We start from the raw sequence: 16,880 nt of genomic DNA, 5'->3' as shown, positions 1-16,880 counted from the left end.
TATATATATATATATATATATATATATATATATATATATATATATATATATATATATATCTACTATCTGTCCATCCATCTATCTATGATGTGAAGGGGAAGGTGGGAGGATGTTAAGTCATGAACTTGATTGTTATTGTAGGCTTTGACAATTACATAACATATATTCGAAAATCTATCTTTTTCTTCTTTCTCTCGCCCACTCATCTTTTTATCTTCCTACGTGCGTGTGCGTGTGTGTGTGTGTGTATTAACCTGGAGTCGTGATTGCCAGAAGTCCACCGCCTGAATCCCACACATCCTGAAAAATCAGATGAAAGTCGAGGTTTCCACTACTACTATAGATGACCATTCAGATAGGCCTGTCACTCAGTGGGTCCTTCATGCCCGTCAACTATCAATTGATACAAGTTATTTAGCATTTAAATAGGATCCCCATTAGCTGAGGCAGAACATCAGCTTTTCTTACTGCTGTCCACACAAAACAGATAAGACACTTACAGACAAAACAACCAAATTATATTAAAATCAGAAAAGTATACCTAACAATATTTTCCTATTAAACATATCACTTTACATATTCCTATTCATATCATCTTATATATATATATATATATATATATATATATATATATATATATATATATATAAGATGATATATATATAGTTACAAAGTGGCATTGCAATGATTGTTACCACCATACAGTTTAAATAACAGCTTGGCGTTAATAATAAAGGCACCTTGCACACATCTATGTCTTTATAGCTGTGAACAAGCCGGGTGTTTCTGCTGTGTGTGCGGCACTAAGCGAAGGTCGTTCGCTCCTCGTCCTGCAAGTACAGTGGATGTGTTTCCATGGCCACTGCTTTTGCGTTCAGACCACTCCGGCTTTACATTTACAACAGGCCTCACATTACCCCTACCTATACGAGCGTTATTTGTAAAGACAGAATTGCACGGTGTAATGATGAATGGATTCGATAACACCTCACATCCACGCTGTCCCCCTAAAAACAGTGATACAAGTGTTAACTCTCAAAAACATGTGAGAGTGGTTTGGTTACTCTCAGAGCTCTAACTGGGTGGGTGCCATTATAAAGATGTGTGGTGTGAATACGTGAGTCATGGTGCCTGAAAGCCACAGAACAATGCCTGCGCTAAGGTAAGGCTGAGGCTCAGAGAGATTTGGAGACCACAAACAAAAGCTATATTTATTTAGTAAAAAGAACTGTTCGCATGTGTATAATGTATGCAACAACACATGTAGGAAAGACTCAGGCTGTACAGTAAAAGGCCATATTTAGTTGAGTAATGAATTGTATAATCTATTTAAAAAAGATTCTTAACCCATGCCATTCACGGGATGAGCTGTGAAATATCTCAAAACAAGTATTTCCATCCAACATTCATCAGTGTGTATTATCCTCCTTTCTTATGACTCACCAACAAGTAAAATATGTTGCAAGTGAAAATATGTTCTATGGAAATGATTTGGTAAATGTATTGTTTAATTAACGTTGTGTAACTGATCTAAAGGGCTGTTGGGTTATGTTTTCTGACTATGCAGTGAGACAGCCTGAACTATGCGTTGCTGTGGAGAAGCTCACAGTGCAAGAAATCAAAGCCATTTTCACTTCTGAGTGGCACCTGCGACTTTATTGCACATGCGGTAACACTTGTTGTCTTGCTCTTTGTTATAGCACGAAGAAACACACACACACACGTACAGCCAAACACTTAAGAACAGAATGTTCCTGCCTCGGACTGCACGTTGGGAGGATTGTTCTACCTGTCTGTCTGTATCTCTGACACACGCACACACACACACACACACACACACACACACACACACACACGCACACACACACACACACACACACACACACACACACACACACACACACACACACACACACACACACACACACACACACACACAGGCTAAATACATATGCACTATACAGGTTTACAAACTTCTACTTTAAATATGTCAGCTAAAAGGAGTATCTAGGTGTCCTGGTGTCATAGTGGTTAGGGCACGTACCATATACATTTGATGCTGGCCTCATGCACCTCGACATCACCTGATGTTAATTGCTTGAATGGTCAGTGCACACACACACACACACACACACACACACACACACACACACACACACACACACACACACACACACACACACACACACAGAATAACAGGTTTGCTTCTGAAACGTGAAGCTGATTATCTACTTGGAAAAAATTGTTATTCTGCTGAGGCCACTCACAATCATAAGCACCCAGTTCTACAAACCCCGATGTGTTGCTTTGGATTTTGTTTTTCACACATTGTGGATGCCGTTTCAGGAGGAAGATAAACTGATATTGTATCTGTAACAGCTTTGTGTTCAGCTTTTGTAAATGTGAAATAGTCTACATGTTCCTCTGATCTTCCTCTCGAAGGTGTTTTGAGGAGTTTATTTTTTGTTGAGATGTTGGACTGGGTTGGGAAGTGATGTTGATGCTGCCTACTGAGACACATTGATTGGGCAGTACACATAGACTTGAAAAGTCTAGCTAGTTTGTAAAGATCTCATCTGAACAAGGCGTCTACCATGAGTTCGGATCTTGTGATGCACACCACCAGTATAGGATCAGAACATCCACTACTGCTATCATCACATCTTTCCGGACTTTCTGCGTTCAAACATGAGGGAGTGTGAGCATGGCTCCACCTGTTGTACAGAGAGTAGTGTCCGTCAACAGTACAATCAGTCCCTAGTTCAGAGCAACTGGAGCGAAATCATGCCACGGACATAAAGATCAAGGAAGGCTGGTGGCTTGTCACGCAGTTAGATGACAGAATCATGGAACGATAGTGATGGAAAAGCACACACACTAGGTTTGGTCTGTTCACTGGAAACTATTATTTAGTAATGCTAAAGTGAAACCTTAAAGCTGAGACGGTACATCGTTATTGTAATTAGACTGTTGGGTGTGTTCTAATTGTTAGGCTAAATAAAGGATCCCTCCACCTACCAACATATTAGACAGCTGAGGAAACACGTGTTGTACGATAATAGGCTCGATAAAACTATCTGTTTGAATGTAAGGAGAGGGCTTTGCCTACTTGGTTTCATTATATAACCAAACAACTTACGACTGGACACATTCAGTTAGCATGAGCTGGTCTCACCTACCTGAAGCTAGCTGTCATCATATACCTACACCAGCCGGTGCAGGTCATGTTAATCATTCATGTAATGTACTGTATTGCATACAGCTGCAGCTACAGAAACAGCAACAAACTTAAACTAACAAAGTTACCTTGCTAAAGCTACTTAGTTCAGAGACTCAATCAGGGATTTTCCTGGCTCAGAATGGGCCTTTGTTCATCGACTACGCAATGGCCACACTACAGCACACGTCAAGGTGGTGATCCTCGAGCCTGCTGGTGTTTTCACCTGCTGAATGGAGTATGCAATGCTGTTGCTATCAACAAATCCTATTAACACCTTTAACATTTTGGGGTGGGGCATAAACTGAAGATTATATTTTACCCCTCATATGCTGTCGTGGCAATAGCACTTTGGACTTGTATTTGTTTTTTATGGGATCTATTATGTGACAATAAAAAATATATGGAAGGTAGAGGCAATAGATCAGGGTTAGGCAATTCATTTTTACAAGGGGCCACATGAGAAACCCAAGCTGTGTTGGAGGGCCGAATCAACAATAAATTGAACTTAATTCTGCTCAATATTCATTTTCTCCCATTGTAAAAAGAAGTACATTATATATTTTGATTAGCTGCTACTGGTAATCAAAGTAATAAGGATATCCTCTTCCAATAAATATATGAAATTGTGGAGTGGGTCAAATAGGAAAATACTCCTAGAGAAGTAATAAACAGTAAAAACAATCATTACATCAGTATTCTTCACAAACCAATGCTGAAAAGGTGTTTTACAGTATGTAAAGATAAGCAATGAATCAACTTTATACAAAAAGCAGTAAGTGCTTTTGATGTTTTTCAGTTCACTTTACTTGTTCAGTGAGAAAAGTCCAGTCTGTCTTGGGCTTGAACAAGTGCACTGAAATCTGGTTGAATGTCTGAGGTGGATATGCGCAGGACAGCTGACAGGTGATCATCAGTGATAGAGGATCTGTATCTGGATTGTTGAACTTCATCACTGAGAATGACTGTTCACATGTGTAGGTAGATCCAAAGAGGACCAGAATCTTCTGAGCATGTCTCCTCATGTGTGGAAGAGTAAAACTCAGGCAGTGAGACTGACCTAAAGTGCTCTGACAGAAGTGTGTCAGACTGCAGGTCAATGAGTTCAAGCTGAACATCACTGGGTGCATCATCCACATTGCATGTAAATGGGGAAACATCATGTGCATTTCATTCTCAACTGTTTTAAAGTCTTGAAATCGCCTCCAAAACTCACCATGCAGGCTTCTAACATGGATGAGTACCTGTGGAGGTGATCAGCTGATGGTGTGGCTTCAGTGTTGGCAAGTGGGTGAGAATGTTGTCCTCCATTTGGCTTGAGAGAAGCTGCAACTTTCTCATGAAAGCCTTCACTGCGCTGTACATTTCATGCACAAAAAGGCCCTTGCATTGCAGTTTGACATTTAGTTCATTCATTAGTGCAGTCACATCTACAGCAAAACCAAGGTCTGCCATCCAGTCTGCATCTGAAAGCTGTGGGACGTCTTTTCCTTTCTTCACACAGAAGTCTTGACTCTCTTCTCTCAGGTCACACTCTTGTCCAGGCTGAGCCACCTGACAGCGGCGTGGTAGTAGCCTATGTCACGATGTTCAGTCTGTGATTCAATGCTCTTGCCCTGATGAAGTTAACTATTTTAGTTACAACATCAACGCCGTGGTTAATTTGTAGAACTGACTTACACAACACTTCCTGATGTATAATACAATGCAAAAATACCCATTTCTGTTCAGGGTTAATTTCTGTCACTTCATACTGCATTCTCTTCAAAAGTCCAACATTGTTCCCCGTCAGATTTGGACAACCATCCGTTGTCACGCCTGCCAGCTTGTCCCATTTCAGTCCCAACTTGTCCACACATGCATTTACCTCCGTGAACACATCACTCATGTTGTTGTCCCTTTCATTGACTGCATGGCTTCTCAAATGCCTCCTTTTTCTCCGGACATATGAGTTCTGCAGAATCCACCAAACACTCCTCAGATAAACTCTCCGTCAGAAAACGGTTTACTTTTTCTAGCGATTTTGTGGGATAAGACAGAACTTGTGTTGACAGCTGCATCTCTGGATGTGCAATGTTTTGTAAAAAGTCCTTGTTGGTTTTGCAGTTTAGCTAGCAAAGCACCAGACTCCTTTTCCCGCTCTTCATCAGACAAGTTCTTGAACGGCGACTCAAATTGTAATCCTTGAACACAGCGACCTGCGCACCACAAACTAAGCACACGGCTTTACCTTTGACTTCTGTAAATACATACTTAGCAGTCCATGTCTTCTTGAAAACGCGACATTCTGTATCAATCTTTCTTATTTTGGCGTCATTACTTGTAGCTGTTCATAAATAAATAAAAACAGCACCCTTTTCAAAAATAATAGCAACACAGTTAGAAAGTTATTTACACCGTGCACGCAATACAATGGTGTTGCTTTTATTTTGAAAAGGGTGCTGTTTAAAAAAATTAATGCTTTTTCACATTTCACATGTTATAATTTAGTTACCTTTTACATAATAAAAATGCAAGATCTAATATATTGCAATATACTGTACAGCTAATTTACCGAATAATATACAAAGTATCCATAATTGGCTCCAAATGAGCAAACTACAAAATTTAAATGCTCTGACATGTTTTCATTATTGATAAAAACTGAATATATATATATATATATATATATATATATATATATATATATATATATATACAGTATATATTTAAAATAATAATACAACACTGTGAATTGAGCTTTTCTACTGTAAGTACATTTTACTGATAATACTCCTGCACTTTTATTTAAGTAACATTTTTTATATTTTTAGATTACGGTATTAGTACTTAAGTAAAGGATCTGAGTACTTCTTCCACCACTGTCTAAAACATACCAGCCATGCCCATACACAAACCTGCTCAGCATATTCACAAAGCTGTGGGCAGCCTCTTTGGGGATGCACGTTTTCAGATGTTAACTAAAGACAATACAAGGAAATAGGAAGCCCCTGAGCATAGGTCAGGCTTCCAGAAGTTTCCCAGAAACCAATGTCTAAAGTCAAGCCACAGAGCTTGTCTAAGTTCACAACTCAGGCCTGGAACAACACATTTGGCCACCTGGGAACTGGAAAAGGTGAATCCGAAGTAATGGCTGAAGGTAAGACAATCTATCTGACTTATGTAAAAAAAAAGAAAACATCATTGATCTTTTTTTAATTACTGTAAGACGTAACACTGGGATACTGTGACCCTGGAAAGAGCACAAGAGGGACATCGTTAAAAAGGTAGACCTTGATAATGAAGTCAATGACTAATAGTCTATTTTCTTTTGTGTCTCAATGGTATAATTTCATATCACAGCAATACCACTGCGAGAAAAGAAGCAGAAAACTCTACCTCGGGCTGATAGGTGTGGTCTGAATAACTCTGACGGTATGCTCATTCATTGTCTCATGAAATCTCTCAGTACAGTATATATCTGTCTTCCCCTTCGAACAAGAAACACTGTATACAGGCTTAAACTAATGGTTTTATGAATGTAAATTCAAGGTTTATTATTGCTTTTAGATCAGTAGCACATATGGTTTTGCCAGGTTGTGAAAAATCCCTTTGTCTGGTGTTTATTCTTCTCTAGTATTACTAGCTTTATCTTTGGCTGCTCTCTTTTGATGGCTCAACCCTAACCATAACCCATTCTCCCATCTATAAGTGCAGATTTAATTTCTTATTAATCACTTATTACCTTATGAGTTTTTGCACCCTGTAATAAGAGTTATTGATATCACTAAGCTATTAATAAAAGGGTTTGTCCACTACAATAAAACATAAGAGGCTGTAAATGTAATAAATGATTTATGAACATATTTGGTTGCAGTTGCCCTGCAACTCTTTCCCAGACAGTAAATAGTTGAATGCTCTTCCTGAGGGATTAAAGCTGCCCTACGTTACTGTATGTCTACATTAAGTATTTTTCAGTGTGTATCCTTGAGGTCCAGCAGACGTGTTGAATGTGTTTCCTTACTCATGAAACACTCATGACGACTTTAAATCACTTAGCCAAGTACATAGACGCTGCATGTGGTCCTATTTGGCCAATAGACTTTATAGTGGGATGACGTCACAAAAGGTTTTACGTTTAAATAGAAAGAGTAATAATCGACCCTATTTCCTGTTTGAGGTGTCCTGTAAGCATTTTTACAGACGCTCTTTAACAATGGTTTCTGTACCGCAGGGGATTTATTTAACTGCAATATCACAGTTGGCCACATGGGGCCAATGGCAGTAAAGGTGACTGGCAGCATTGTATCCAGTTTAGAGCTTTGATCCTCTGCACGAACCAGACTGGGCCCGACACGACTCCCGCCTTTCATACATTTTTTCGATGGAAATTCAGCTTTTTAATCAGGCTCGGCAGGTTACCTTCAAAGACATAGCTAAAAAGTAAAAGCAAGTTATAGGTGGATATACACCATTCAGAGAGGTCTTTCACAACCAAAACAACCCAAGTGGTGCCCATGAACCAAAACAACCAATGGGATCACTTATGTCTTGTGCTCAACATTAATTTTGCTTCTGCTGTTACAGCTCTGGAGTTGTCTGGATTGAGGATAGTCCTGGTTGGCAAGACTGGATCAGGAAAGAGTGCGACAGGAAACAGCATCCTTGGGAGAGCGGCCTTCAAGGAAGACCCGAGCCCTGTGTCTGTGACCAAGCACTGTGAGACACAGAGCGGGGAAGTGGACGGGACTGTAGTCCAGGTGATTGACACTCCAGGTCTGTTTGATACAGCGATCACACAGGAAGAATTAAAAACTAGAATAGAGGAGTGCGTCAAGATGTCGGTGCCCGGCCCTCACGCCTTCTTACTTGTGATCAGGCTCGGAGTAAGGTTCACCGAGGAGGAAAGAAATGCTGTGAAGTGGATCCAGGATAACTTTGGGGACGATGCCTCCATGTACACTATCATGCTGTTTACATGCAAAGATCATGCCAAAGCTGACAATGCTCTGAAGGAGTGCAAGGAGCTGCGGAGACTCTCTATTACGTTTGGACGCCGGTACCATGCCTTCAACAACAAAGACGCAGCGGACCAAGCACAGGTCAAAGAGCTGATCACCATGATCAAGGAAATGATACAGGATAACGGCGGGAAACACTACACTAATGAGATGTATGAGAAAGCCCAGAGGAAGCTGAGAGAGGAGGAGGAGAGGAAGAAGCAAGAGGAGGAAGAGAAGAAAGAGGAGGAGAAGAAAATGTGGGATGCAGAGAGGGAGAAGAAAGAGAAAGAGAGAGAAAAGGAGAAAAAGGTTAAAAGGAAGAATATACGCGTGGTGGTGGCTGCTGCGGTTGTGTTGGTGGTCGCTGGGACGTTTATAGCGGTGGGAGCCAACACCACGGTGGCTTTGGCTCTAGGAGCTCCTGTGCTCCTCCTGGGAGTGTTGTGTGGTTTAGCTGCCTTTTGTATATGGAAGGGCATAAGATGCAAAGCCAAAGCAAATGTTCCAGTATAGGCGGAGGTTAGTGACAAGGACATGTTGATCCATCTGCAGTATATGACAGCGATATATACAGTAGAAGTATGTATTGCACACTACACTGTTTAGAAGTAAGCAGTGAATGATGTTGTTTTTTCGCATTCCGCTTCCAAAAGTATTTTGTATTGACACAACATTTCAATAACATCCTAAGTATGTGAATTTAATGCTGACAGTAAACAAACGGTATGCAATGCAACACTTGTTTTCTTTTTGTTTGTTTTCTTTCCACTCATTTATTGATCGGAGCTTATATATGAAACCCATGTCACGAGTTATACTTGAACAGATATTTTCTGGCTTGTTAGAATCCTAATAAATAATGGTTGAATGTGTTGACATGTTGTGCTATACATCTCACAAAGTTTGTAAAAACAACTTGCACAATTTATGCTTTCATAACTTATGTGATAATTGGTCAAATAAAAATGTTTATGCAGGTTAATTACTGTTACTTATTTAAACTGTGATGTGCTATTTCCCTCCTGTTATTAATAGTAACATTACAAGCTCACATCCCTAAAGGAAACGAGAGACAATGGTAAACGTCCGCTGGCCGATGTCATTTCACTAAGGAAGCTTTCTTAACAGAGCAACCCCTCACTATGCTGCCATCACATCCCCGCCAGCACATACTATCTACAGCAGTAGACTCTAAGGCCAGACTCAGGCTAGCTTAGACTGTTTAACCCAAATCTGCAATGAAATGAGGGCGCTGAGTCATTTACCATGTTTAACAAATTCAGGATGACAAAGTGAATCTTTTTATAGCATTGTTTTGTAGGTGTGGCAGATTAAATCTGCATGTGTAATGGTAATACACAAGGGGAGAGAAATATTAAAGTGAATTATTAGTAGTTCATTTCAAACTGTCCATTCTTTTTGCTAGCTTATTGTTGTACACGTTAAGTAGTGTATTTGCATTATATATGTAAAATGCAAGACAGGCGATCTCCTCTCTTCGTGCCTTTGTATCTAAAAGAAAAGAAGCTCCTCTCACTTATTTCTCTGTCCAATAAAAGAAAGGTTTGGGCCATAATTTAATAATAACTTCTTACATGCTAATGCAGGTGACACTTGTCACAAACTGTTAAAGGAGATGTGGCATCATCAGATGTAATGTCTGTATTTACATTTTTTCTGAACACCGTCCCAGTTTCTGTGTCTAATCAACACAATGTGTCAACAGTTTAGACTTTCTTTTGAAAATAGTCTCTGAATAGTAGAGAGTGACGTCTGTGGGTTATAATGGCAGTGTGGGCAGTGGAGAGTGGTAAACAAGAAGTGACTTTTCTGATGTGTTGCGTGTGTTCCCGTAGAAACAGTTTTCCCACTCACTTTGAAGTCTTTACTGGAGGGTCATGGTCTAGTGGCCTAGTGGTTAGGCTTCCAAACAGAGCACAGGAAGGTTGTGAGTTCAATACCAGGACTGCTAACATTGAGTCCCTGAGCAAGGTACTTAACCCTGAGTTGCTCCAGGGAGGCTGTCGCTCTGGATAAGAGTGTCTGCTGCATGACCTGTAATATAATTTATTCAACAAGGCTGTGGTTCTGTCTCCTCTCTGCTGCACCTCTCTTGTTAAAGTTTTAATTTTTTCACAAGACCCACTCTGGTTCTGTGTCTTATGAATTCACCCTGACTGGGTTTATGTCAAACAAGAAAACGTGTGGAGCCCTAGAAGATTTTATGAGATTGCTTCTAATATAAAGAATTTGGTGCAGCATCAAACAACAACCAACACTTAAGGTTTTAAACACATTGTTTTATTTCATTCTTACAAACCAAACAGACACAAAGTACAATAGTGTTCTTCACACAAAATGATTTTCAGGATAAGAGTGTATAGCATCAATATAAGATTTGTTTTAAAAGGTTTATTTATCATTCAAAGCAGGTTGTGATTAATATGTATGCATGTACATTAAGAAAATATGAAATGCATTAAAAGGTGTTGCCTCCATGTTTTAAAAAAGACAATCAATAGAATGACTTTACAAGTTTGCTTAAAGTTAAAAGGAGGAACTTTCATTTTGTGTTGATTTTGGCGATCCCTGTCGACTAAAGCGGTAGTGTTTCCAAGCACCAGAGTGCCTTTAGAAAACCACTTATTGTTTGTCATGACTCAGCTGTCTGTTTTAGGTTTCATCCACTTCCCGATGCCTTTAGAAATCATGGCACCTGCAGCTAATAGCATTGGTCCTCCAGCTGCAACTGCTGCTCTCTCCGCACTAAAAACAACACCAGCTAAAGGGACAGCTGTGGCTGTGGCTGTAATAACAAGTTATTACTGAAAGAGTTCATCTTGTCTCCCCACTCGCTCCACCATTCCTTCGATGTTTTCTTTCTCTGGGCCTCTTCGTACATGTTGCTGGTATAATGGAGGTAACCATTTAACTGCACCACTTTGTCTATGTTTTCAAACAGATCGGCCACCTGAGTGCGATCTTCCATGAATTCATTTTCAAACACAGTGTAGCCAGCTTTACAGCCACTGACGAACGCTTTGAGTTCAGGACTTTCGTATAAATAAGTCTCAATGGATTTCTCCTTGAGCTCATGTCCCCTAGTGAACAGCACCAGTGTGTAGTTGGAGACTTCTTCACCAAAGTTGTCCTTGAAGCACTTGATGACATTCTTCTCCTCATCTGTGAAGCGTACATCCAGTCTCATCACAAACAGGAATATATGAGGTCCTGGTTCAGCCTCTGTGATGCATTCTCCCATTACACTTTGCAGTTGATCATCTTCGATCGATGTGTCAAAGATACCAGGGGTGTCGACCACAGTGACGGTTCTTTTATCAAAATGACCGGTTACTTTCCCACATGTCTTTGTAACAGAAGACGGAGAAACCACTGAGTTAAAAGCTTTTCGTCCCAGGATGGTGTTCCCTGTTGCACTCTTTCCTGATCCAGTCTTCCCCAGCAGGACGATCCTCAGGTCGCAGTCTGGGGATAAAAAGACAGAGAGACAGTTGCTTTGAATTCTTGGGTTTAGGATCAGAGTGCAAAAAGCCTGCATATGTCTACACACAAGTTAAGACATTCACCTTTAGTTGAGCTTAAAGCCATCTTGTTATAGAGGAAGAAAAAACAGGAAACACAGTTTGATCCGAAACAAATGTCTGCGTTCTTTAACTTTTTCTTCCAGATCAAATTCCGTCTGTTTGTATGTGTGCTAGTAACTCCTCCCTCCCCACCCCACCCCACCCGGTTCCTGGGAAATGAAACTTAAATGGTCAGGTGTCAAACATACGCCCGCGGGCCAAAACCGGCCAGTCAGAGGGTCCAATCCTGCCCGCGGGATGATTTTGCAAAGTATAAAAATTTCAGAGAAGACATTGACTGCAATTTTTCAATAAAAGTAACTGCTTTTTCAAATGTTTCCACAAAATGTTTTGTGCCTTTTTAGATACACTGTGATCTGTAAGTTGTAATGCACATGTGCCTCTCGGCTGCTGACAGGAAGAGACTGAACAGACTGGTTAAGAAGGCCAGCTCTGTCCTGGGGAGCCCGCTGGACACTGTGGAGGTGATGGGAGACAGGAGAATGACGGTCAAGCTGTCCTCTCTATTGGACAACATGTCCCACCCCCTCCAGGACACTTTGTCCGCACTGTGCAGCTCCTTCAGTGACAGACTGCTTCACCCGCGGTGTCTCATGGAGAGATACCGTAGGTCCTTTCTTCCTGCTTCCTTCTTTTGCTGTAACTACGTACATTTCCTCGTCGTGGGACTAATAAAGGATTTCTGATTTTGATAAATGATAAACTGAGGTATAATATTGTTGAAATTGCACCTATTTATACTTATTTTGATTGCCTTTTTGACAGAAACCACAGCGAGTTAGTAGTTGACTACAGCAGTGATTTTGCAGTGGGTGAACATCTAGTGTGCTGTTGGAAACGATCCAATTTCACTTAATTAGTCCAAAAACATATTTAGTTACTGCAAATAATTTGCCATGGTTGCGCTTCTGTGCGTGCAATGTAGTGACTGGCGGAGAAATTAAATACTCTTCCATGTCAGTAGGTGGCGCAATAATGATCATTTAAGACAATAGAATTGGTTATACGCGCGAAAGGTGTCGGTGGCAAGACGTACAACAGCGATGGATACATGTTTGAAAAGTAAAAATGAAGACTCTGAACTGGGCCCTGGACAAAATTCTAATCCAGATGAAGAGCTAATATGAGTGGTGGTCAAAATAAAGCAAAAACGGTGAGCTGGAGACAATACAGCAAAAGTTATCTTTCGTTTGGATTTACTTTCACCGGGGAGCCGACTGCACCGACTCCGTTATGTTTGGTGTGTGGGGAAAAGCTTAACAACAGTACCATGGTCCCAAGCAAGTATAAACGCCATCTCCAAACGAAACACCCGTCACTTCAAAGCAAGAACACGGACTATTTTGTTTGCCTGAGAAAGGAGGAACAGGCAACTTTTATGAGGAAAAACTACAACGGCGTCTGCGAGAGCTCTCAAAGCTACTTAGTAGCTGAACTCATAGCCAAATCGAAAAAGCCACACACTGTGGCAGAGACAATAATAATACTACCTGCCTGCAAAGCCATTGTAAATGAGAAGCTTGGCCCTTGTGCAGGTTAAAGAAGTAGCTACAGTCCCTCTCAGATTATACAATGAACCAACATGGTATTCAATACATTTGCCCGTCATCCTGGACTGCAGCAATCAAAGCCAAATGCGGTTTGACTCAATGTTTCGCTGCCAGCTTCCGTACTGTCAGGATCAGGCAGCTAATTACCAGCACGTCTCTTTCTGAAAGGGGCAAAATGCACTGCAGTGCCTGAAAGGAGGGGACGTGGAAGCCAGTAGCTGTGTCTCAATTCAGGGGCTGCGTCCTCCGAAGGCTGCAGCCCCGGAATTGAGACACAGCTTGTGTGGTAATGGTGGCAGTGTCTCTACTGCCATCTAGTGGCTCTACAGAGCTACTTTTCATCTACCCACCTGCATGCTGTCAATGTGTCCACACAACTGCACTGCTCAATAAAAAAGTAATTATAGTAAATACATTTGTTCACTTCTGTTGGTAGTTGTGTACTATATTATGACGTGTGGATTGTTTCATGTTTCGCTTGTTTGGTCTTAAATCAGCTTTCTCCTCCTCGGCTCCATTGCCTCAATATGGCCACTCCAACTCCAATAAATGACAACATGGTTGCAATCAACAATGTTCGTAACAAAGTGTCCTTGTGCGGTCATTTTTTGCATAACTAGCTGTGTGTGTGTTTTAGTATGCAGTATTACACACTGCTGTCCTCCTACACCCCTGTGTATGAGATCCAGAGACAAGCTGGCCAGTCATACCAGGAGAAAGACACCAACTACTCACATCACACGACTATTCCACCCAGAAACGCACAAAGGATCAACAACTCGCCGTCTGTGGACATCTGATTGTGTGATTAGTGATTGAAAGGTAAGTTTGATAAAACTTTATTTAGCTGGAACTGGGGAAACAGCTTGAGCAATTTTAATGTTTTTATTCTTAACTTATTTTACTATTATATGCTGTACTAAAAATAACTGTCATGCCATTAGCTCAGATCTATAATTACTTAAAGGAATATTTCACCCCCCAAAGTGATCATTTGTGTATCAATTACTCACTCTGTTACCTTGAATTTCTCGCATGTCCTCACGGTGTACGAAGAATCCAAAAACAAAGAACATTCTTGATGAATTGAAGTAAAAGGAGGGCGTCTTACGGCAAAACTACATCAAAACACAACTCGAGCAGAATAATCCAAGTCTCATTTATCCTGTCGTATGCTCACTATTACCCCAACACATTTTTGCTAAAAAAATACTATTTAAAACATTTTCGCATTAACAGTACTCGCACGGACGAGTAGTGCACCTGAATGCTTCGTTCACCGTGGAAGCATGCAGGAAAAACAAAGCTACAAAATGTAGGTAATTGATTTATGACTTATTTGGGGGTGAAGTATTAATTTAAGGAGTTCATATAAAATGTGCTTCTTTGATGTACATATGTTGAAAACTGTCATCTCAACAGAAGGTGTTAAACAGGAAAGCATTCTGAGGAGAAGAAGGGGCGACTCACAATCACTGGACATCTTACTGAATGACAGAATATACTCTGAAGACTTGACTTTCATCTACTGAGAGCTCAGTAACCTCCTGGTGAGAAGAAACACAGGACCTAAGGAACATTCTTCTTGCATTGAGAGCACATTGAAGTTTCTTCAGCGGCCATGGCATCAACGGGTCTTCAGCTGCTGGGCTTGGTGTTGGCGGTGCTGGGTTGGGTGTGCGGGGCGTTGGTGTGTGCGGCTCCTCTGTGGCGGGTGTCCGCCTTCGTGGGTGGAGAGATAGTGATTGCCCAGGTGTTGTGGGAGGGACTGTGGATGAACTGCCTGTCCCAGACCACAGGCCAGATCCAGTGCAAGACCTACGACTCCACCCTGGCTCTGCCCACGTCTGCCCAAGCCGCCCGCAGCCTCACTGTTCTCTCCCTGCTCCTCTGCCTCCTGGCCCTCATGCTCGGGGTGGCAGGGGCCAAGTGTACTCACTGCATGGGTGACGGTAACCCGGCCTACAAGTATCGGCTTGGTAGGATAGCAGGGGTGCTGTTCCTCGTGTCTGGCTTGGCCTTCTTGATACCCATCTGTTGGACTGCCCACGCAATCATCAGGGACTTCTATGATCCAAATGTTGCAGCGCCTTTTAAGAGAGAGCTGGGCCCGGCGCTGTACCTGGGCTGGGGGGCCAGCGTGATGCTCCTGGTAGGGGGCTCCCTACTGCATGTGGGCTCCTCTCCACGAAGCGGAGGAACAGTGCCTGTTTTCCCCAGAGCGGCGAAGGACAACCCACATGCAGTGGTAGCAGGGGAGGTGAAGCAACAGGAAAAATCTTTTGTATGAGATGATTTTATCGGACATGTGAGGTACAAACAAACACAGAGGTCACAACCTCGTCAGACAAGCTTCTGGACACTACAAGGTCACCATCTATTGGAGGGTATGCAGCCTCTATTGTGTTTTATATCTTTTAAAGCACAGTTTGTTTGAATTACAATGTGGATTTCATTACACTTTGGTAAATGATTGTTTCTCATTTATTGATTCATTTACTTGATACACAACAAAGGGTTTCTAGTAGAATTAACATTATTTAATAGCTTTCTGTCAGAGTGGGAGTTGACATGAATTGTGGGAGGAATTAAATGTTTAGAGGTTTACTAATGTGTGTAACTTACATTTCTCAAATTCCACTCTGCCTCTGCGTGTGTGGGCGGTCTGTGTACAGAAGGCCAGTGTACATAGTATATCAGTGTATACTGGTGTGTTTACTGAAAATATGTGTGGGCAGTCAGAGAAATGCTTTTTTATTTGTATTTATATTTTACTGTTTATGAATGTTTCGCAGTATTTGGGGTTTCCGAGCAAATGTACTCATCACATTTTAGTTTTCCTTTTTCATTTATTTCTTTATTCTTGTTTATATTTATTTGTACAGTGGTTCTGTATATGTATTTCTACTGTAGCCTTTTATTGATATCAGTCTAAACACCCCGATTGTCCCCTATAAGTTTTAGAGCTTGTTTGTTTCGCCTTAATATGAGAAATAATTAATAAAGTTTATGATTTGATTTGATTTGATTTGATGTAGTATTATTTCCATTAGCAGTAGTTTTGTTCATTTAGTTTAACAAAAAAATAATGTGTTGCTGATCTGAACTTTTTTCATTTCTGACTTTATTTGTGTAGTTTACAAATGTTCACCATTTTACCTGAATGTCATATGTCTTACATAGTCTAGAGATGTAGCAAATCTTACGTTTCTAGCTTTTAGGTTTAGGACATTGCATTTTTTTTTACTGTTTGTATAATTAATAACTACTTATGCACAATAAATATACATATTTGCATTCTACTACAACGTTTTTTTCTTTATACAAGTAATGTTTCATGTTTTCAAGGACTATGAAACACAGGTGTCTTCTTCTTCTTCTTCTTCTTCTTCTTCTTCTTCTTCTTCAAAAAAGGACACGTTACAGTCTCAGAGGAAGGAGTCAAAAACAGGGGTGCCCAAACTGAAATGTAATGGTGGGCCACGGGGCAAAAAGCAAAAGATTCAAAATGGTATTAGGATCCTAA

At 40.9% G+C, this 16,880-nt stretch overlaps 3 protein-coding genes across 5 annotated transcripts; 2 read left to right on the top strand and 1 right to left on the bottom strand.

The window, feature by feature from the left end:
- Window positions 1–6,229: 6,229 nt before the first annotated feature.
- On the top strand, window positions 6,230–9,181 carry LOC115010268 (GTPase IMAP family member 4-like). The gene is made up of 3 exons (XM_029434811.1): window positions 6,230–6,356; window positions 6,560–6,631; window positions 7,784–9,181. The coding sequence occupies exons 1-3, from the start codon at window positions 6,248–6,250 to the stop codon at window positions 8,710–8,712; spliced, it is 1,110 nt and encodes a 369-aa protein (XP_029290671.1). The 5' UTR covers window positions 6,230–6,247; the 3' UTR covers window positions 8,713–9,181.
- Window positions 9,182–10,478: 1,297 nt separating this feature from the next.
- On the bottom strand, window positions 10,479–14,605 carry LOC115012035 (GTPase IMAP family member 4-like). The gene is given in 4 exon segments (XM_029437446.1): window positions 10,479–11,020; window positions 11,023–11,685; window positions 11,787–11,808; window positions 14,376–14,605. Coding segments are annotated over 3 exon segments (846 nt in total). The 5' UTR covers window positions 14,376–14,605; the 3' UTR covers window positions 10,479–10,859.
- Window positions 12,781–16,650, top strand: LOC115012042 (claudin-9-like). 3 transcript variants are annotated; one of them, XM_029437468.1, is made up of 3 exons: window positions 12,781–12,957; window positions 13,992–14,176; window positions 14,777–16,650. In XM_029437468.1, the coding sequence occupies exon 3, from the start codon at window positions 14,976–14,978 to the stop codon at window positions 15,642–15,644; it is 669 nt and encodes a 222-aa protein (XP_029293328.1). In that variant the 5' UTR covers window positions 12,781–12,957; window positions 13,992–14,176; window positions 14,777–14,975; the 3' UTR covers window positions 15,645–16,650. The 3 variants fall into 3 exon arrangements, with proteins under 3 accessions (XP_029293328.1, XP_029293335.1, XP_029293319.1); XM_029437475.1 differs by having other exon boundaries at window positions 12,781–13,751; window positions 14,780–16,650; XM_029437459.1 differs by having other exon boundaries at window positions 12,781–13,751.
- Window positions 16,651–16,880: the final 230 nt, after the last annotated feature.

This window comes from Cottoperca gobio, chromosome 1 (assembly GCF_900634415.1).
Source record: "Cottoperca gobio chromosome 1, fCotGob3.1, whole genome shotgun sequence".
In the NCBI taxonomy this organism is placed as follows: Eukaryota; Metazoa; Chordata; class Actinopteri; order Perciformes; family Bovichtidae; genus Cottoperca; species Cottoperca gobio.
This window is presented reverse-complemented; position numbering and strand designations above follow the sequence as displayed.